This window comes from Spermophilus citellus (assembly GCF_964194105.1).
Source record: "Spermophilus citellus genome assembly, chromosome: 5".
In the NCBI taxonomy this organism is placed as follows: domain Eukaryota; kingdom Metazoa; phylum Chordata; class Mammalia; order Rodentia; family Sciuridae; genus Spermophilus; species Spermophilus citellus.
The window spans coordinates 108,982,814-109,005,079 of NC_138186.1; the positions used below are offsets into that span (position 1 = coordinate 108,982,814).

The 22,266-nt window shown below is 32.9% G+C and overlaps 1 protein-coding gene across 3 annotated transcripts in view; it reads right to left on the bottom strand.

The window, feature by feature from the left end:
* The window catches only part of ASCC3 (activating signal cointegrator 1 complex subunit 3), a 409,213-nt gene that overhangs the window by 233,318 nt on the left and 153,629 nt on the right, over positions 1–22,266 (bottom strand). For all 3 annotated transcript variants that reach the window (XM_081294719.1, XM_081294720.1, XM_081294718.1), the window contains exons 11-12: positions 11,106–11,270; positions 1,935–2,111 (exon numbers count right to left, since the gene is read on the bottom strand). In XM_081294719.1, coding sequence (XP_081150845.1) covers positions 1,935–2,111; positions 11,106–11,270 — 342 coding nt within the window. The remainder of the gene's footprint in view (positions 1–1,934; positions 2,112–11,105; positions 11,271–22,266) is intronic.

Here is a 22,266-nt window from a genome sequence, read left to right on the forward strand (position 1 = left end):
GGAAGTGTCTAACTAAAAAGGTAAGAAGGTGAGGAAAAGGGTCATGTATGTGTGAAATGAATATAATTTGGATATTTTATTTCAGTAAAATAAACATTTTAAAAATCTAGAACTATTTTAACTGATAGTGGCTAAATAGGTTAGGGTGATCATAGGATAATTTATTTCCACCAATGACTTAAAAAAAACAACCCTATTATCACCAAATAAATCCCAATAACTTTTTCAGTACACTTTGGGTTGAATTCTGTACAAAGCCATTAGTCCAAATTTTATAGCACTTTGACATATTCTTTTATAACAACGGGATCATATTATGAATTTTGGAATGAAATTGAGAAGTCTATAAGGATGTCTTCTTATAATAAATGACAAAATAACAACTGGTTATAAAACATACTGACAACACCTTGGGGGAAGACTTAATGGTTACCCATTGCATATTTCAAGTTAGTATAATACTAATAAATTTAATAAGACAAAAGTCTACATTTATTTTAAAAAGCATAATTAACTATTTAAACTATTTAAATATATAAGTTTTAAAATTTTCTAAATTTCTAAATTTTCAAAATAACTGATAGCTCATCTTCTAACACCATCCCTTTCATGAGTATGATGCTAACATATTGTGATAAAAATTTTAATTAGTTTTAAAGAATTTATCAATTTGTATGATGCAGTGAAAGAAAATAAGTTTTAAGATGAATGACAGAAATCTGTAACAATTTTCTTTTCCTAATATCTCTATGATAACCATCTGCTAACATTTAAATTATAAAGCAAAATATAATCTAAAGCCATAAGGAAGCAGTTCTACATTTATCACTCTGATACATTAAAATGAACTAAATAATCAAATATATATTAAACATGACTGAAAAACAAGCATCAAGTAATACTAGAGAGCACTTAAAACAATCAACGAATATTGAAATATTCATATAATATCACCATATCGTGATATTTATTATGAATAAGTCTGAAAAAGATCTCTAAAATTTGAAAGATCTCTGACATTTATGCAATGCAATTAGTGTGCATATCTATTATAACAGTCATTTCTAAAATCTATTAGCGAATATTTAACTTACAATAGTATAAGGCTCTATTTTACAAATAAAATATTTTTTTAGAAAGAAGTAAACTAACACAATAAAGAACAAGTTTGACATGATAGCATATGATTGCATCTTTTTCTCTTAACTAAGGACGTCAAAAGGCTGTAAGTTTTATCATACGTCCTACAGTTATTTCTTCTAAAGAAAAATATAGGTTGTTGAAGAGAATAATAAAAAATAAATGTTAAACACAGTTTTGTATAAAATGTAAAACAAAGTTTTCCTTCATATTATCAAATTAGTCTGTAATAAGCACTCTAATAATGCAAATAGTACTACTTAAATAGTACTACTTAAGGAATTAGATAAGCAGAGTTTTGAAGCACTAACTATATAGAATTTTAGAAATGACATTTTATATATATATATATATGATAATTATAAAACATTTTTAATTAAACAGAATATCTCTCCTTCTGTTCTGGTTGCTACCACAAAATTATTTTTCAATTATATAATTTCAATTATAAAATATCTTATTATTTTGTTAACATTATATTAAAATATTTATTACTAGTTTAGTAGAGCTCTTATTATTTTACAATGGGTTTCAGTCAAAGGAACTTTCTGAAATTTTACTAAGAACACAAAATATACATTGAAAATAGCAATACAAACTACTACAAGCACCTTTCTGTAAGATGTATTCAACTACCAGTCATTGAGGACATATATTTGATTTTTGTCTTAGATAGCACATTAGGAACGCTACTAAAATAGTCTTTTGCAGTCTTAATTTCCAGACAAGTATTCAACAGTAAGTCAACATAAATATTTTTTAGAAAAATATAATTATTAAAATGAGTATTTTACCTTATTTGCACTTTTAATCCCCAAAAACGTCTGTCCAAGAGGTACTGGACGAAAACGGCCATCAAAGTAGAAAAGTCCAATGTAGGGATTAACATGTAAAAATGTAGCAACATCAAGGTAGTTGGGTAAGGTTGCAGACAGTCCAAGTATCCTTATCATACTCTGTGTGGATTCAACCTACATGGGTTATGTTAATTGGAAGTTACTTTAAATAAGTACGGGTTGTTTACATTAATTTAACTAAAATCAGTATTATGTGTCCTATTAATAGGACCTTCTAAAAATTGTAGAAGGAAATCAGTTCAGACATCAACTGAGGTTCTTACCAAGCAAAACTCTAAAGCTCACAATTCACAACCTTGATCCAACAGATACATAATAGAACTCCCTACTATTAAAAATATGCATAGGAATTTATATTAAATAGCAATAAAAATTTGTAACAATGGAATATATTATTAGGTCAACAAAAACTCACTAACTTCCTCAAACTAAAAAACATATAGGGCAAATTCTCTGATAACAATGTAATATACCCACAAAGATAATATTAATGGATGGTCAAAACTTCCAATCAGCACCACAGTGGCACACACCTATAATCCCAGAGGCTTGGGAGACTCAGGCATGAGTACTCCAAGTTCAAAAATCAGCCTCAGCAACTCAGCAAGGCCCTAAGCAACTTAGGGAAACCCTGTCTCACAATTACAAAAAAAAAAAAAAAAAAAAAAAAAAAAATTTAAAAGGGCTTGGGGATGTGGCTCAGTGGTAAAGTGCCTTTGGATTTAATCCCTGGTACCAAACACAAAAATCAAAACCAAAACCATAAAGTTTCCATTCATTTGGTAATTAAAACACACCATTATGATCCCATGATGCTGCTATCAATTTCACAGCCGTTTTTTTGAGGAAGTTGTTGACAAATTAGCTGAATCTATTTGTTACACTCAATAAGCAAATTAGCCCGGTATGAATAACAGTAATACTCCCAGAATTACTCCTCCATCAACACTGGAGTACCACTTAATCTGTAGGAACTAAGGATGCAAAACTGAATAAGACACATGTAGAGAATATTATATAGAGAAGTATAAATAAGAAGAATCAAAAACTGACAGAATTGGGTGGAAATCAAAATATACACACATATAGAACATATTACCATCAATTTGTTTTCACTAAAGAAATCATACAGGTATCAGCAAAAACCCAAACCAAACTGAACCAAAAGCAAAGAACTCCAAATAATGGAATATTATATTATCACACCTGTTATTTAAGAAAACTCCTTCATCATTCAAAGTAATTAGAATGATTTTAATTACTCTATAATTATATATAGTGTCCATAGTAATCTGGAAAGAAATAGAAGTTATATTTCTTTTTAAAATTATTATTTAAAATACAAAATTTACTGAACAAAATTTTAAGCTCATTTGATGGTCCCCTAGCAATCACCTGAGACATTTTTCTGCTAAAAATCCATTATAGAACAACCATGTTTTTAATCTAAAAGTATAACTCATAATTTTAACATAATGAAGTCCTTTGAGAAATACTTTACTTGAAATAAGAAAAATTTGGAATTTTATGTCCTAAACCAAATCCCAAAGCTTTTTACGCCACAGATATTTCCCTAAAAAGAATCCATTGTTCAAAATGATATAAAAATAGTGCTTTAAAGATTTATTTTTATCATTTAACACAAAAATGAGGCACTAAACTTTCATGTTTCCCCTCACACAAAAAATCTAAATTTGGACAGTCTCCCTACTCAGTGAAATCAAAGTAACTGAGACAACTAATACCACATCAATGTTGTTGAATACAACATATTTAAGAGTTCTTGTATTTCTATCTTTTCTAAATTTCTCCCCATCATTTCAAGTGTGTTGGGTATTTAGTCAGATCATGGACAGCTGGAACAGCTTCCTGTCACAGGTCTACATTAGTAACAAATATAGAATGATGTAAAACACTGCCATCTACGGGGCACATATGGTAATCACAACAAACAAAAAGAGGAACTTTGCTTCTATTAAACACTCATGAGCACTGCACTAATATATTGGAAATATGAGAATCATGAACACAGTAGTCGACATGTATTTGTCTACTTTTCAACAGATATATAGCAGTTAAAATCAGAAAGAAAGACCAGGATTTAATAATCTTTACTATCCAGCTAAGGAATTTGAAAATATTCTTAAGATAATAAACAATTATTTAGCAAATGATTATAAGGAAACATAAATGGAAAATGATTATGGAGATGATAATGTGAGGTATGAATTAATATATTACTTAATTACAAATTATATGTCCATAACATTATATCTTAAGATTAATTATATATTTATATAATTAAATGATACATAAAATATCCCATTTTATACCATTTATCATATTTATAAACCATATATAAAATTATATTCTACATTTATATTTGCAAAAACTTTTATGAAGATATGATTGCTTTAAACATATACATGTTACATGCATATGGGTGTGTGTATGTATGTGTGTACATACATACAGAAAGAATTAGCAGCAAGACTACATTCTACTTTCTCCCTCTATGGGGACAGAGGGGTAAAGAAAACAAAGCTGTCCTAGTTAAATAAATCCCCTTATAAAAAGATGTGAATGATAGACCTTCTGGCAAATGTACTAATGCTATTTACTTGGCCTCTAATGTTTTATACTTGCAGGAAATTCTTTATCTGTGGGATGCTTTTACTGGATGTACATGGTCCAACAAGTTCATTGCAGGTAAATGTAGAATGTATGAATTCATACAGCATGGTTTCCTAAACAATTTTAACTAAGCTATTTAAGTATTTAGGTATAAAAAGAAAATGTTTCATGATCAAAATAACTCTCTTTTGTGTAAAAAGTGTACTGAATACTTCTTTTTGAGGTCTTATACATAAAATCTGTACCAGAACATATCCACTGTAGTAAAAAAAGGACTTGGAGATACTTCTCAATGCTTCAACTATATTTTACAACTAGTTATACCTGTGAAATTATTATTAAACTGATATTAGCTAAAATATTTAATTTTTATAAATCTTCTTTGAACATTTCAACCCTCTGTATTTATGTGCATATATACATATTTTTCATTTATATGATAAAAGTGATCATATATCCCAAGAATACTGTCCCTTTACTTTTAAAAAAAAATTTGTTTTAGTTGTAGGTGGATACAATACCTTTATTTTATTTATTTAAATGTGGTGCTGAGGATCAAACCCAGTGCCTCACATGTGCTAGGAGAGTGATCTACTGCTGAGCTACAACCCCAGCCCTGTCCCTTTACTTTTTTAAAAAAATATTTATTTTTTAGTTATAGGTGGACACAATATCTTTATTTTATCTTTATGTAGTGCTGAGGATGGAACCCAGTGTCTCATGCACAGTAGGCGAGCGCTCTACCTCTGAGCCACAATCCTAACCCCCTGTCCCTTTACTTTTAAGAAATCATTTTTCCAGCTTGCTGCATATTCTTTCATGTATACATACACATCTCATTCTACACCAGTCTAAAAGTAATTTAAATTATATTTTCTGATGACATACTATATTTAGGAGATCAAAAACCAGAAGACTGCTGGAGCTTATGAACAAATTTAGCACAACAGCAGGATAAAACATCAACACTCATAAATCAATAGCTTGCCTTTATTACAATAATAAGTCTGCTGAGAAAAAATTATGAAAATCATATAATTTACAAAAAAACTAAAAATAAAAAAACAAAAACTTTGGGAAGAAATCTAGTCAAGGAGGTAAAAGACCTCTACAATAAAAACTTATAACACTGAAGAAAGAAATTAAAGAAGACCTTAGAAAATGGAAAGACCTCACATATTCTCAGACAGGCAAACAATATTGTCAAAATGATCCTATTACCAAAAGTTACAGATTCAAAGTAATCCCTACCAAAGTACTGATGACATTTCTCACAGAACTAGAGAAAACAGTTCTAAAATGTATTTGGAAGAATAGTCAATGCAACACCGAGCAAGAAAAACAATGACAGGAATCACAATACCCGATTTAACACTGTACTACTGAGTTATGGTAAGAAAAACAACATTGTACTGACATCAAAATACACAAGAAGACCACTGGAATAGAAAACACATGGAAATAAATCCGCACATATACAGTCATCTGATCCTTGACAAAGGTGCCAAACTACATGATAGAGAAAACAGCCTTTTAACAAATGGTGCTGGTACAATTGGATATTCATATGAAAGAAGAATGAAACTAGATCCCTATCTTTCACTCTGTGCAAAAGTCAATTCCAAGAGGATCAAACACATAGGAATTAGATCAGAAAGCATGCAACTCCTGGAAGAAACCATGGGTCAACATTCCAACAAAGAGGTACAGGCAATGACTTTGTCAATAGAACATCTAAAACTTAGGGAAATAATGACAAGAGTTAATAAATGGCAGGACATCAAATTAAAAAAACTTCTGCACAGCAAAGAAAACAAAAACATACAAAAAGTCTATGGAATGGGAGAAAAATATTTGGTAGCTACTATTCTGACAAACGATTATTATCTAGAATGTATAAAGTATATATCTATAAAAAACATAACACCAAAAAAGCTCAAATAATAAATGAAAAAAGGAACTAAACAAACATTTCTCAAAAGAAAAAACACAAAGACAATGAATACATGAAAAAAGTGTTCAACATAAGTAGCAATCAGGGATATGCAAATCAAAACTACACTGATTTCATCTCACTCTAGTTAGAATGCAATTACCAAGAACACAAATAATAATAGATGCTGGGGATGGGGAACAAAATGTATACTCATGCATTGTTGGTGAGACTGCAGATTAGTACAACCAGTGTAGATATTCCTCAAAAAACTAGAAATGGAACCATCTTTATGACTCAACTACCCTACCCCAAGGTGTTTATCGAAAAGAACTAAAAATCACCATACTATATATAGCAATATAGCCACCTCAATGTTTAATGCAGGACGATTCACAGTGTCAAATTATGAAATCAGCCCACATGTCTTTCAATTGATGACTGGATGAGGAAAATGTGGTATACATACACAATGAAGTTTTAACCAGCCATAAAAAAGAATGAAATTATGGAATTTGTTGGTAAATGAATGGACATAGAAAACGTTATGCTAAGTGATAAGCCAGACTCAGTCAGGGGTTGAATATTTTCTCTCATATACAGAAGCTAGACCAAAATGGGGGGTGGGCAGTGATCACATGAAACCAGAAAAGATCAGTGGAACAAAGAAAGAAGGTAGAGAGAGAGAAGGTATAGAAAAAGTTAAGAACTCAGGAATGAAAGTGACCAAATTATGTTATGCACATATACACCACAATGAATTCCACCTTCACTGTAGATCTATAAAGTACCAATTAAAAAAACTATAAATAAATAGAAGAATAACCAGTAGACAAGAAGGGGAACAGGGAGAGCAAGAAAAGAAAGGGAAGGAGAAAGTACGAGAGACTGATATGGAGCAAATTAATTCCATGCATGTATGATGTCAAAATGATCTCCACTATCATGTATAATTATAATGGACTAACAAAAACATTTAAAAATGTAAATAAAAACAAAAACTTTGTTTTGTTTACCATTGTATCTAAAGCACCTAAAACTATGAGCTGGCAAAATGTAAGTGCTTAGTAAGTATTCACTGGGTAAAATAATGAACAAAAGTACAAATATAGCATACTTTTTATGATACACAAATAAATAGAACAGCTTGTTTGCTCAATGAATAATAACACAGACTATTTTAAGCCCAGGTCATATGGCCCTACCTTTTACTTTTTAAAGGTAGAATTTCATTTGTATGAACATACTGAAAATATTTTAAACCATTTCTGGTATTGAATATTTGGATTGTTTTCAAAATGTTTTGATGTAAAAAGAGAACTTTGGGCTGGGGGTGTATTTCAGTGTATAGCCTTGTCTGGCATGTGTTAAGCACTGGGTTCAATCCCCAGCATTCAAAAAAAAAAAAAAAAAAAAGAGCGGGAGGAGAGCTTCCGTGAATACTAGTACTAATACATCTTTGTGAGTTTGTGTTATTATTTCCATAGTTTAGATTCCTAGAAGTAAAAACATAGGGTTGATCTTAGTGAATGGAATTACATTTCATTTTCAGTTTTGCTAATCTAATAGAAATATTGGTTTGGATTTCTTTCAAGTATCTTTTCAATCTTTCTCAGTATGCTTATTTCTATTGAAAAACGTGTAATAAATAATTTCTGATATGCAGTCACTTGAATTTTAACTTTTGGGGTGATATCCTTACTATCATGACTGGGCAGAATATTTTAAAATTTACACAATGAAATGTGGCACAGTTTTCCTTTATAACATTTCGAGTTTATGATGTTGCTTAGATATCCACTCCAAAGTTTCCAAAAAAAACCTCTTCTATATTTGCTGCAATGCACTGAGAGTTTGTTTGATACAATTAAATCATTAATGCCTAGAATTTTATACTCCATTTACTAGAAGGAATACATAGGAACATTTAAAACTTGGTTGGCACAAAATATCATTTCCTAAAGTTTTGTATATTAAATTCCTATGCCTGGATATGGATCAGAGATCTTCAGGATATGAAATATAAAATAACTGTTATTAAACTAGATTATCAGATGGAATGTTAAGGAAGTAGGAAAATCTGGCTGTATCTTCCAGGGTTTTGGCTTAGAAACAAGTGGAATGCAATCTTATTTATACTGATATAGAAAAGATAACAGAGTTCTAACATGATTAGCAAAGATATTTATGGGAAACTAAAGCAGAAACATAAAGCTGAATTTGAATGTAGGTAGAAATCAGCAGAAAAAAACTTTTTAAATACAATATTTACATATATACACACACAGGTTGAGCATCCCTAATTTAAAAATCTGAAATTCAAAATGTACCCAAATTTGAAACATGCTGCCACAAATGGAAGATTCCACACCTGAAATTTTATGTCGGGTCATAGTAAAAATGTAGGCACATGAAAACTATGGTATATAAAATTACCTTCAAGCTATGTGTCTAAGATGTATAGGAAACATAAGTGAATTTTGTGTTTAGGTTTGGGTCTCATTCCAAAGAAGTTCATTATTGGCATGCAAATATTCCAAAATCCTCTTCCGTACCAAAAATATCTAAAATATGAGGCACTCTGGTCTCAAATATTTTAGATGAGGGATACTCAACCTGTATACACACACACACACACACACACACACACACACACACCATCTGTAATGACACATAAAGATTTAGGTAAGGTAGGCACAAAAGTATTGTTTTCTTGGATAAATATTTAGAATGAAAAAAAAATGTCAGGTAACAGAATCTTAGAGAATATAAACATTAATGATGAAGACAGGAGAGAAGTAAAGGAGCCTGAGAAAGAGCAGATAGATGGGGAAAAAGTCATGTAAAAAATTAGAACAGGGTATCATCATGGATCCAAAGGAAACAAGTTTCAAGACTGAGGAATGATGAGTAGTATCCAATATCAAAATTACTAACATCACAAGTTAAAGAAGACTGGGTTTGAAAACCATCCTTTGGTAACTGGTGATACTGGTAAAAATATTTTATTAATGTTGATTTAGTTCAATCAGTGACCAGACTGCAGAGGTTGAAAAAATCAAAAGGAAAACAGTGAAGATACATTAATATTTCAAGAAGCTAAGTGGTAAGGAAATTTATGGAGCAAAATTATTGGAGAAGGATAAATGTGAGGGAAGTTTTCTGGTAAAGATCAAAAGACTTTTTAATTCTATTACGCTAAGTAGATAGTGGCCACTAAGAGACAGAAACTGAAGATATAGGAGAAAGAAAAGGGGTAACTTACAGAGTCAAATAAATGGGGTCTGAGGCAAGGGGAAAAGAGACCTCTGAGAAAAGTTTAAGAATGATGGAATCCTTATGATGGCAGGAGGAGAAGCAGGATTCTTTTCTGGTTAGGGGAAAGGACAGAATTCGAGGAGTTCAAGCATGAAGGTCTTTATTTCCTTTCAGTAAAAAGTGCTCTCATGTAAGAATGAGGCATGAAAAAGTGGGAGAGAGTGATAAAGGAGACTAAGGAAGCTCAGTAATGGTCACATTAGGGAAATAGAAGAAAAGCTGCTTAGATGTTACAGGGTAATCCCAGCAATTCAGGTAAATTCAGAGTCCATGAATGTGTAGTATATATCATATTCTATGAATATATACTTACACTAGTCTATACCACTGTGTGATCTTCTCCTCTAATGATGAGCAGTCTGGCTAGAAATAGACATAATTCAGCTGATTTGCTGTTGTAATTTTGCCAGGTACTCAGAGGTAAGTAACTTAAGGTTTTTGACAACAGACTGATTGGTCATCAGGTCTTGGCTATTTTAGGAAGAAAACTAAGGCGAGAGAAAATGAATAAAAGACAATAACAAATGGGGAGTCAAGGAAATGGAGTTCTTAATGAGTTTGAAAAACTTGTGTTCATCTATTTTCCATACATGTACAATCTACCAGAAAATTTCACTTTAATATCCATGACTATTCTAAGAGTTCATATCCTTTCACTTATTTAAAAAAAAAAATAGCCAACAAAGAGTATCCTGATACTCCTGGCATTGGTGAATTTACCAATTATTTGTTTCTACTATTTTATAAATTACCAAAAAGGCCCAAACCTAGAGACAACATAAACATGCCCCTTTAAAAAAAAATTAGTTAAAATTATGGCTATATGGCAATCAAATCTCATTTTATCCAATATATGAGAAAAAATATAAATTACATTCAGATTTTTGGAGGGTACAATGCAGAGAAGAACTATATTTTACAACATAGTTCCTTATGTTGTAAAATATTTTAATAATGACTAGTGAATACTGAATCAACTTTACAACACAGGTTTAGAATAGAAGTTTTCCTATACTTATTTTGGTTAAAGAGACATCAATGAAATAAGATTTGGAACAAACTGAATAGTTAATGTGAAAATGAAACAGTTAAGTGTTTCTTCATTCTAAAATTACCTTTATCCCCGAGAATAATGCATATTAAGTTTTCCTTTGAATTCTATATTTTAGGATTAAAAACTTACTGGTTCTTTCAAAATAAACTTACAAATAACTTTCTCTTACCTGCCGTAAAGTACGTGCAACTATGCTTTCTAATACTGGTCCTCTATCTTCATGCAGCAAATGAACTTCATCAAGAATAAGGAGTTTTACAATTTGGGAAAGAGCAACATCCCCAACACTCTTTCTTGTCACTACATCCCATTTTTCTGGTGTGGTAACAAGCATCTATAACAAAAGAAAAGACAAGCAAAAATAGTGGAAAAGTCAAATACATTATTTAAGTTTCATTTGTATCATTCAAAAATAAATATTTTTGTGGCCACTTTTACTCATATATAATAAAATGTGCTTAAAATACCCCAATATAACATTTAATTTACTATAGACAACAGTAAATTCAAGAAAATTTTTCCTTAAGCTATAATTTTAAGCAGTTATTTAAAGTTCTGAAGGTGAGTAAGCATAATGTAAAATGTACAAATTACACACACACATACACACAATTTGTAATGTAAAATAAAAATAAAATTTTTTGAGAGTAACATATATTGATAGGCATTTTTATTTGAAAAAGGTCCAGGAGTAAAAGGAGCCTGAAAAGGAGATTAAAAGAATGCTCATCAGTACTAAGCCTATTCCAATTTAGGAGAAACTACCATTGAAACTCAGTTTTCAAATACTGCCCTTTAATAGCAACTGGTATATACACTACTTACACTAAAAAAACACATTTGGTGAAGGGTAACAAATACACATAGCAACCCCAACAGTGGGTCTCTGGAGATAAGGATTTTGATGCAATAAGTAGGCTCAGGGTTTTTATGTAAACTTCATAAAAGCAGACCATTTAGCATGAAGCTGGAATTATAAGTCTATTTACTTTTTGCATAGTGAGTTGTTTGGATCCTCTAAAAGCAGAGTGGCAGAACAAAAAAAATCAGAATTTAGTATCTACTGTGGAAATGGATTAGGAAACAGTCCATCAACAGATGGTTCAAAAAATGCATGAGATAACCAATAAAAACCAAAGTTGTATCTTAGAGTAGTTTTAATTTGCATTTCTCTGATTGCTAGAGATGATGAGCATTCTTTCCTATGTTTGTTGATTGATTGTATATCCTCTTCTGAGAAGTGTCTGTTCAGGTCCTTGGCCCATTTATTGATTGGATTATTTGTTTTGGGGGGGGGGTGCTTATCTTTTTGAGCTCTTTATATACCCTAGAGATTAGAGCTCTATCTGATGTGTGAGGGGTAAAAATTTGTTCCCAGGATGTAGGCTCCCTATTCACCTCACATATTATATCTTATGCTGAGAAACAACTTTTTAGTTTGAATCCATCCCATTTGTTGATTCTTGGTTTTAATTCTTGTACTATAGGCATTATATTAAGGAAGCTGGGGCCTAGCCCCACGTGATGGAGATTAGGGCCTACTTTTTCTTCAATTAGACGCAGAGTCTCCAGTAAGAGTAGCAGCCATTATGAAGACAAACAACAACAAGTGCTGGCGAGGATGCTGGTGGGACTGCAAATTGGTGCAGCCAATTTGGAAAGCAGTATGGAGATTCCTTGGAAAACTGGGAATGGAACCACCATTAGACCCAGCTATTATTCCTCTTCTAGGACTATACCCAAAGGACCTAAAAACAGCATACTACAGGGACACAGCCACATCAATGTTTTTTTTTTGTTTTTTTTTTTTTTTTTTTTTAAAGAGAGAGTGAGAGAGGAGAGAGAGGGGAGAGAGAGAGAATTTTTTTTTTAATATTTATTTTTTAGTTCTCGGCGGACACAACATCTTTGTTGGTATGTGGTGCTGAGGATCGAACCCGGGCCGCACGCATGCGAGGCGAGCGCGCTACCGCTTGAGCCACATCCCCAGCCCCACATCAATGTTTATAGCAGCAAAATTTACAATAGCTAAACTGTGGAGCCAACCTAGATGTCCTTCAGTAGATGAATGGATTAAAAAAATGTGGCATTTATACACAATGGAATATTACTCAGCAATAAAAAAACAATAAGATCATGGCTTTTGCAGGGAAATGGATGGCATTAGAGAAGATTATGCTAAGTGAAGTTAGCCATTCCCCCCCCAAAAAAATATGTCAAATGTCTTCTCTGATATAAGGGGGGTGATTCAAAATGGGGTTGGGATGGAGGGCAAGGGAGGAAGATTACCTCTAGATAGGGAATAGGGGTAGGACGGAGGATGGGAATAGCAAGGATAGTTCAAGAAGTTGGTCATCATTATACAAAATTCATGTATGAAGATGTGAATTTGGTGTCAACATACCTTATATACAAACAGAGATTTGATAAATTGTGGTATAAAGGTGTATTAAGAATTGCAATGCAGGGGCTGGCGATGTGGCTCAAGCAGTAGCGCGCTCGCCTAGCGTGCGTGCGGCCCGGGTTCGATCCTCAGCACCACATACCAACAAAGATGTTGTGTCCGCCGAGAACTAAGAATAAATAAATGTTGAAATTCTGTCTCTCTCTCTGTCCCCCTCTCTCTCACTCTCTCTCTCTGTCCCCCTCTCTCTCACTCTCTCTTTAAAAAAAAAAAAAAAAAAAAAAAGAATTGCAATGCAAAAAAATTATGAATGTAATGCACTCCTCTATTGTGATGTATGTAAGAAATAATTAAAAAAAAACAAAGTTGTTCTTAACCAGTATATCAAACTATAGTGACTGATAATAATCAACAATTAAATTGTGCTTTGCAGGGTAAACCGGAATGGGGGCCAAATTATTGTCCTCAATAATTTATTTATTTATTTCATTTTGATATTAGTTTGTCTGTCTTGAAGTCACTGTGGAGATGATAATCTTAGTTTTTTAGATCAGGAATGAATAAATTCTTAACAAATACACAATCCTGCTGAACTAGCAATATCATTGCTATCATTTTTTAATGATTTGTCAACTGCAAAATTTAGCAGGTAACATTCTACAGATCAATAAGTAGCAAACACAATGAAGTAGATTAAACAATGCGTATTTAAAGTGTGAAGTACTACAAATCCAAGTGACTTGCTAACTTAGTAAATTTAAAATGGCAATAATGAGACTATAAATTTTTACAGAAAAATATGCTACTACAATCAGGTATAAACAGACCTAAAATGAATACTGAGATCTCAAACATATAAAACATTTACTGGCCATTAATTAATATTTTTTATCATGCTACAATAAATTAAACAAAACTTCTGTGAATATTGACAAAACCAAAACAACACAAAGTATGTTATTATAAATACACATAGAAATAACCTACTAACAATCCTTTTTATTAAAAGTCCTTGATTAAAATGAATGTTTTCTCTCATATGTAGAAGCTAGATCAAAATAATAGAAAGGAAGAAAAGGAGAAAAGGGATCTCATGAATTTAGCAGAAAGGTCAGTAGACTAGAGGAAGGGAATGAGGGATGGGAGGAGGGACAGGGAAAGGAACAGTGGTATGAGTCTGCTCAAACTTTCCTATGTACAAATATGAATATACCACAGTGAACTTCACCTTTAATGTATATCCATAGTGCACTAATTTAAAAAGGTATAAATTATAGAAGGAAGATGAGTAGAGGAAAGGAAATGGGGAAGGGAAGAGGACAGGCAAAAGAGAAGTACAGGGAACTAAACTGGGGAAATTATATTCCATGCTTATTTAGTTATGTCAAAATGACCCCCGTTGTTATGCATAACTAAAATGAACTAATAAAAAATAAATGCCCTTGAGAAATATGCCCATCTGTTAAAAAAGTAGAAATTCTCCAAAACTAGAAATTAGTGGCACATGAAAATATAAAATAAAGAAGCCATTTTATTAGTAGGAAATATTAAGAAGGCTAATATTTAAATGAATAAATGATATTATTAAATGATAATAATAAATACGAAGCTTGGCTATCTATCTCACCTCAAATTTGGAACATTGTGTTAGTATTTTCTTATAATTAACTGAATTTCAGAGATAATAATGTACCAATTAAATTGTGATATCAAAAATTTCAAACATCAAATATACTACCAAATCTTAAAAATTCTTTCTAGTATTTTGTTTTCTATACTTTCAGCACATTAAGAAGTGGGTTCATTTATCTCACTATGTCACCACTCTCATTCCCTGAACTAAAATTTCTAGAAAATAAAGTGTTACATTGCTTAATGAATTGAAAATCATGTAAGAGATTTCCATCTGCTCTTGGTTTTAGGCCATAGGTTAACTGTCAATATTTTTACTGTCAACTTAAATTTTTCTCAGTACATATACTTATTAGTTCCTCAGCAGTGTAAAAATCATTATTTGAAACAGTTACAATTTTAGCTTGTCCACTGGGAAAACGGCATCCTAAAGATATTTACTTACCACCATTATGATAAAAAGTTGGTATATTCAATTTTAAAATGAGCATCAATTTGACAGAAAAACCAAAGAACCTAAGACTTGATAGAATTAATTCATCAGATATTTCACCTAAATATTATTATTAAAAACTTTCCTTACATACTTATATAGTAAAATTACAATACTCAGTTTTCCATGAATGTTTCATAACTGTTCAATTGTTCTATTCCAAAGGTTAAATATATTCCTTCTTCAGGAGGGAAAGAGAAGAGAAAAACATAAATTTTAATCTGAGATTTTTAATAATTTTTTCATCACCCAATAATTGGACACTACAGCAAACCCTTTATCAAAATACACCAGAGAGGAAGTGTTTCATTGAATGAAAAATGTCATGCATGAATCCAGGTATTCACAGACTTGTCCTAAATAGAATTGTTTGAATTTTGAAGTAAGAATTATGAGAGCAATCACAAAGAACATAAAGCTTCTTGCCAAATAATTCCTGTGAAAGGAATGAGTTTTGAGTGTGTATTTTACATTCTGTTCCTTTCTCTCTCAACATATTAATAGGCTTAACTAATCTAATGCTCCCTGAGAAAATGCAAACACTCCAGAGGTAAAAGAGCTGTCACTATATCAACCAGCTAGCAATCACAGGCAGATGATCGGTTCCTACCAGCCAAGCTTTTGAGTTTACCAGAAATTACATTGTTCCTAAATATATTTGCATTCATATTTTCTCCTACAAATGCTTACTGAATGTAATAAGATGAAAAAAAAGTGATTTGTGCTACCAGAGAGGCTTGATAAAGAGCTGAGCCAGAATGATAAGAAAGCAAGCAAAATACTATTTGGAGGAGACAGAAAAATGGTTCTGAGGGAAAAGAATTTTTCTCTGTCTGATCTTTCCTCCTATTTTTTCCTTTCTTTATCTCTCTTTTAGTCAAAGGTCAAGTGTCTTCTCTGATATGAAGAAGCTAATTCAAAATAAAGGGAGGGAGATTAAAAAGAAAAGAAAAAATGAATCAATGGAACAAAAGTGGGGAGAAGGAATATTATTAAACAGTTATTTAAAGAATTATTTTGACTATCAGTATTTTGTTTAATTGAGGCAGATAGTTATAAATAAAAGATTTAAATTTTAAATCAAAAGACATACAAGAAATTTAAAAGGTTAAAAGTATAATTTCTTGCCTTTATAATATTTGAAACTTTCAAAATTTAAAATTTTTGGTATTTAAATCTTAGAAAATTGGGAAAAAGTCATATAAACTAAACACATAAATGTCCTTTTTAAAGCAGAATGATAAAATACAGATTACAGCCACTGAAATTCCAGAGTACATTACTACTATACCATTATTTTATGTGCCACTAAGAAGGCAAAATTCTACCACCAAAAACATTTTCAAAATGTATCTTACAACTGATGAAATATCGTACATTTGGTTGGAAAAAATGAAAGGGACCTATTAACTATGCTAAAGAGCAACATTCAAGAATGCTTGTTCAGTACATCTTCTGTTGTAAAAATAATTGGAATCATTACCAATTATATTCTCACACTGTAGGTGTAGACCGGCAACAGCTTGCAAGATTTAGAAGTCCATCTCCCTTTTTTAAAACACAATCACATACCTATTCAATGAATAAGCATATAAATTATATGAACGAATTAATTTAAAGACTAAATCTAAAATGTCACATGGTTTAGAGTCTGGAAACGTACATATAATTACAGTTTTACTAACCTCTGAGATACAAATGTCAGTTCTGATTGATATCAACATCTCCTATAATGAAATCTGACAGACTGCAGATTATACCTGCCCCTTGAGAGTACTACAACAAATCAGTTAGTTCCAACTACTTCCATTTCTGGTTCTCTTATGTTCTTTATTCTCCTATCAATTCACATGCATAAGTGTACAATCAAACATGTAAAGCACAAAGTCCTCTCAAAGACCTAGTTATAGTTATTTCAAAGTTGGCAGTCTTTAATGATGAAATGAAAATATAAAAACTAATTGAAAAATATTCAATTTTGAAAGTAATAACAGTACATATTTGTTTGCAAAGCACAGGTTTTTAAAAACTAAAAACTAAAGAACTGCATTTGAAATGAAATTTGGATATTAAAAAAACTATGACATTATTTTTAGGTAATATTTCATACGTAACATTAAATAAAATGTAATTCAATATGAAAATCCGAAAATTTTGAAGAAGCAGAGCATGGAATGCGGTAAGGAGAGAGAAAACTCCCTTAAAACCGAACATTTGGTACTTTCTAGACTATGTGGGTTTGCATCTGGAATACAATTCTTTGTTGTTCTTTTTGTGCTGAAAAACACTTAGCCACAATGCCAGATAATGCATAGTGAAGTCTAGCCTCATTAGTATATGGTAGTAAAGAACATAATGCTCAGTGTTATGCTTTAGGTATGAAGCATCCCCCAAAAGCTCATGTAAATGCTAGAAAGTTCAGAGGTGAAACAGATTATGAGAGGTGTACCTAATCAGTTCATTAATCCACTGATATGGATTAACTGAATGACAAGTTTAAGCAGGTAGTGTATGGCTAAAGGAGAGAGGTCACTGGGGAGGTACCTTTTGGGTTTCTTCCCTGGTGAGTAGGGCTCGCTCTCTGTTTCCAGGTTGCCATATCCTGCGAACCATGATGTTGTACCTCAATGTATGCCTAGAGTTATGGAGTTAGCAGACTACGAATTGAACCTTTGAACTCATAAGCCAAAATAGTGAAGCAAAGCTGACTAAAACATCCGGTTACCCTAAAACTGAATTAATTAGATATAACTAAGGAAACTACAAAATTGTTTACATCTCTGTGTGTACAACCCACAAAGACTTGCCTTCACAATTCTAACTGCTGGGTTATAATACCCCAGGATTTTATTCCATTCAAGTTTCATAGAGCAGGCATCTCCCAACTTGCAAAGCTTCCTGTTGACATTCAAAAAGAAAGGTTGCCACGGAGGGGTAATTAACTTGTAGCAACATGTCCTTTGGTGACTTTTAATCTGTACAATCAGGATATAGTTTATAGAGAACAGGTTTCCTTGAGTTTACATACTCTGTGAAAGTGGGAAAAGAACCCAGAAAACTCCTCTTAAATGACTTTATTCAAAGACAATATATTTATCCCAAGAACAATCAGTCAAAAATTTGGGTCTACCTTTGGGAAAGAGAAACAGAAAATGGGAGGAGTCTCAAACTTTACAAATTATGGCAGGATAAAAGCTAATGAAATTGAAGGCAACTTAAGGAAATAGATGTTTTTGTGGTTCCTTATTGACCCATTATTTTTGTTATTTGAATAATTTTATGAACATAAGAAAAGAACGAAGGCAGGACATATATACCATCAAATTACAATTTAGCATAATCCAAAGAAAGCTTCCTGATGGAAGTTTTGACTAATTTAATAAATGTTCTAAGGTATGTGTCTATGATTAGTTTAAAAAAAAAAGCTAACAAGAATTTTAGAGATTTATACTTTTAGGAGGAAAAGCAAGAGAAATGTGCTGCAAAATATTTCATACAATATCAAGAAATGAAAAAGTCATCTATAGTTGAAGGTGTTGAGAGCCTCCTCGGGCTGTGTGTGGACTGTGTTGCACATTATACCTAGACTGTGTTGCACATTATACCTAGTGAACAGGATGATTACACATATCGGTATCCAAAATATAAAACTGTGTCTTGGAACTTACAGTGGACATTTCCTCTGGTTGACTGCCCAGAGACATTGTGAATTTCTATTCAGCTCTGCCATGTCCCACACAGCACGAGAGTAGGGTGACCTGCTGTAGTAACATAGCCCCTCTAAAATGGGTATGATCTTCCACGATGCCAATCAACCTGCTGTTTGCAAGAGGTCAGAAAGCAAGACTCCACCTTTGAAACCTTATCTCTGCCTTTGATGTACACCTTTAAATAAACCATGGGAGCCATTTTCTTTTTGTCTAGCTCCAGCTCCTCTATGGACTGAACCTATCAGGACTCCATCTTTAAAACTATCCTTCTGACTCTATCTTGTTCTTCATTAATTATGCCAGACTTTAATTTCTCAGGAGGCTTATCCCTCTGAGCAGGCAAGAATTCCCTAGTAAGGTGCTGGACACCCCACAATAGAAGGGACCTGTGCCAACTGCCACTGCCTCTGTTTCAAGCCCAAGGTCTACACTACTTACAATGTGATGACAGTGTACCATCAAGTGAAAGCATACATTTTCCTGCATTTTTCTACATTCTCTTCCATTTCCTACAATCTAACAAAGTTAGAATACTGAAAAAGAGATTAAAAAAAAACAATGATTTGTTATTGGTTTTTAAATGGACTAACAGAAACTTACAGTCAAATGGGGGCTAGAAAACTGTTTGTTTGTTTTTTAAAGGAGAAAGAATAAGCTAATACAGTATCTGTGATTGAGTATAAAACTCAAAAGCTTTAAGCTTTCTTGACACATAGTTAAAAAAGAAAACCTGCCCCTGCACAAAATGGCAAAATAGAGGAGGTTGTTTTCCTGGCTGCTCCCTAGCATGGAATCAAGAAATCAGATAGGCAACTTTTCAGCAAGGCGGGTGGGGGGGGGGGGAAGGGGGGATTTTACAGGGAGTTAATACTGAACTTTCAAAGCAGATCAGAGACTCAAGAAGTTGGATATAAGAAAATAAGGAGGAAATCCCCAGCAAAACTGCTTGCACCTCCACAGTAGGCCTCCTGTAAGCAAAGTGGAGGGATAAGGAACCCACATTCTTAGGAGGCCTGTGGCACATTTGGGTATGCAGAGATCAGAGATCAAAGACAACGCCATGCTGTATACTATCCTTGTGCAGGACAGGAACCATGACTATCTTGGCTGTCCACAGACAGAGAAAGGAGCCATTTTTGTAGCTGCACCATGGGCCCATGGGTGGAGGGGAGCAGTTGTGGGGACTGACTTCTGGCAAATTAAAGCTGGGTTCAAAGTACAGGCTTGGAGAACCCTCACCACAGGACATAGCAAGTGCCTAAATAACCAGAAGGTCAGATGCAAAAAGGGGTTTTCATGGGAGAGTACAGGTCATTGAAACACAACTGACAACCCCACCCCGAACGCCCTCCAGTCCTGCCTATTGAAGGACCAGCTGGGAGGGACAAGCTCAGCCTGGTGGGGAGAGGAGTGATTTGACTTTGGATCCGAGTTTGTAGGTGACAAAAGAGATAAATGATTTGTTCCTCCCTGCAAGAGTGGAACCCAGGGTTTCCCAGCATGGACAGGCAATTGTTGGGTTCTGGAGGAGAGTGATTTAAAATCTTCAGACTCAATGAAGAACATAGAGACTACCCAGGCCTAAATCCCACCTCCAGGAGCTGTGCCTACAAGATCTCCTCTCTCACTCTGGCAACTACACCCCCAGGGAGGAGCAGACATCACACACCAGCCCATTCCACCTAACCTTGCTGAGAAGGGAAACCAAGAAATTTTCAACTCCAACTGAAACAATTCTTTATATTTTCATTGAGAACCTTTTGTTTCTTCTTCTTCATTTCTCTGATTGATTGTGAATGAATGACTAATGGACACTTACACATATTTGTCTCTTTTTATCACTTCTATAATTTTTTGAAGGCAGTTATCATTGATGGCTCAGTCTTTTGCGGGCTACGATATTTGATTACTATATTTCAGTTTTATTTTACATTCTATTATTTATTTATTTTATTTTTTCTTTTATATACCAGAAATTGAACTAAGGGGCACTTAACCACGGAGCCACATCCCCAATCCTTTTTTATATTTTATTTAGAAACAGGGTCTCATTGAGTTGCTTAGCACCTGACTAAATTGCTGAGGCTGACTTTGAACTCAAGATCCTTCTGCCACAGCCTCCCAAACCACTGGGATTACAGGCGTGCACCACTATACCTGGCTTAATTTTTTATGTATATTCTCTCTCTTTCTCCCTCATAATCTTCACATCCTATATCTCTTCTGTTCTCTCAGTTTTTAAAATTCTCCCCATTTTTGAAATTGTGAAACCTTTTGCAAACGTACTTTTTTTCCTGTGGGCAATAACTGATCACATCATTTCTGTTCATTGTGCCAATGAACACAGAAGAAGTTGTAGCAGGAACTATTTGGTTTAAAGCTGTATATTGTTTGAATGGGTCGTTGTTATTATTTGTCTCCCCCCAAAACTATGAAATACTGGAAAGCTTCAGGGAAAGTATAAGTCCACAGGGTAGAAACTCTACAGCCTCAGATTCCTATCTTTAAGTAGGTAGGCACACAAACAACATGAAAAAGCAAGTGAACAAACTGTACTAACAAACCAACATAATTCAATAACAGAATCCATATACAACACAGTTAAACTGATCTGTGCGGTACAGAAAGAAAGAAGGAGATGTCAGAGAGAAAATATAGGAAGTGAGAGATCACTTCAATAAAGTGATAGAGGAGATTCTGAAAAAAGTAATCAAGCAGTCAAGCAGAAGTTCTAGAAATAAAAGAATCAATAAAACAAATTAAACATTCAATGGAAAGTATCACCAGCAGACTAGAACACTTGGAAAATAGTGTTTTAGACAATAAAGAGAAAATATATAACTTTGAAAATACAGCTGAATACAGACAAAAGATGTTAAGAGACCATGAACAGAAATTCTAAGAAACATGGGATAACACAAAAAGACCAAACTTAAGATATACTAGGATAGATGAAGGCTCAGAGATAAAACCAAAGGAATGCACAATATTTTCAATGAAATAAAATCAGAAAATTTTCCAAACCTCAGGAAACAAATGGAAAATAAAATATAGGAGGCTGACAGGATCCCAAATATATAAAATTAAAACA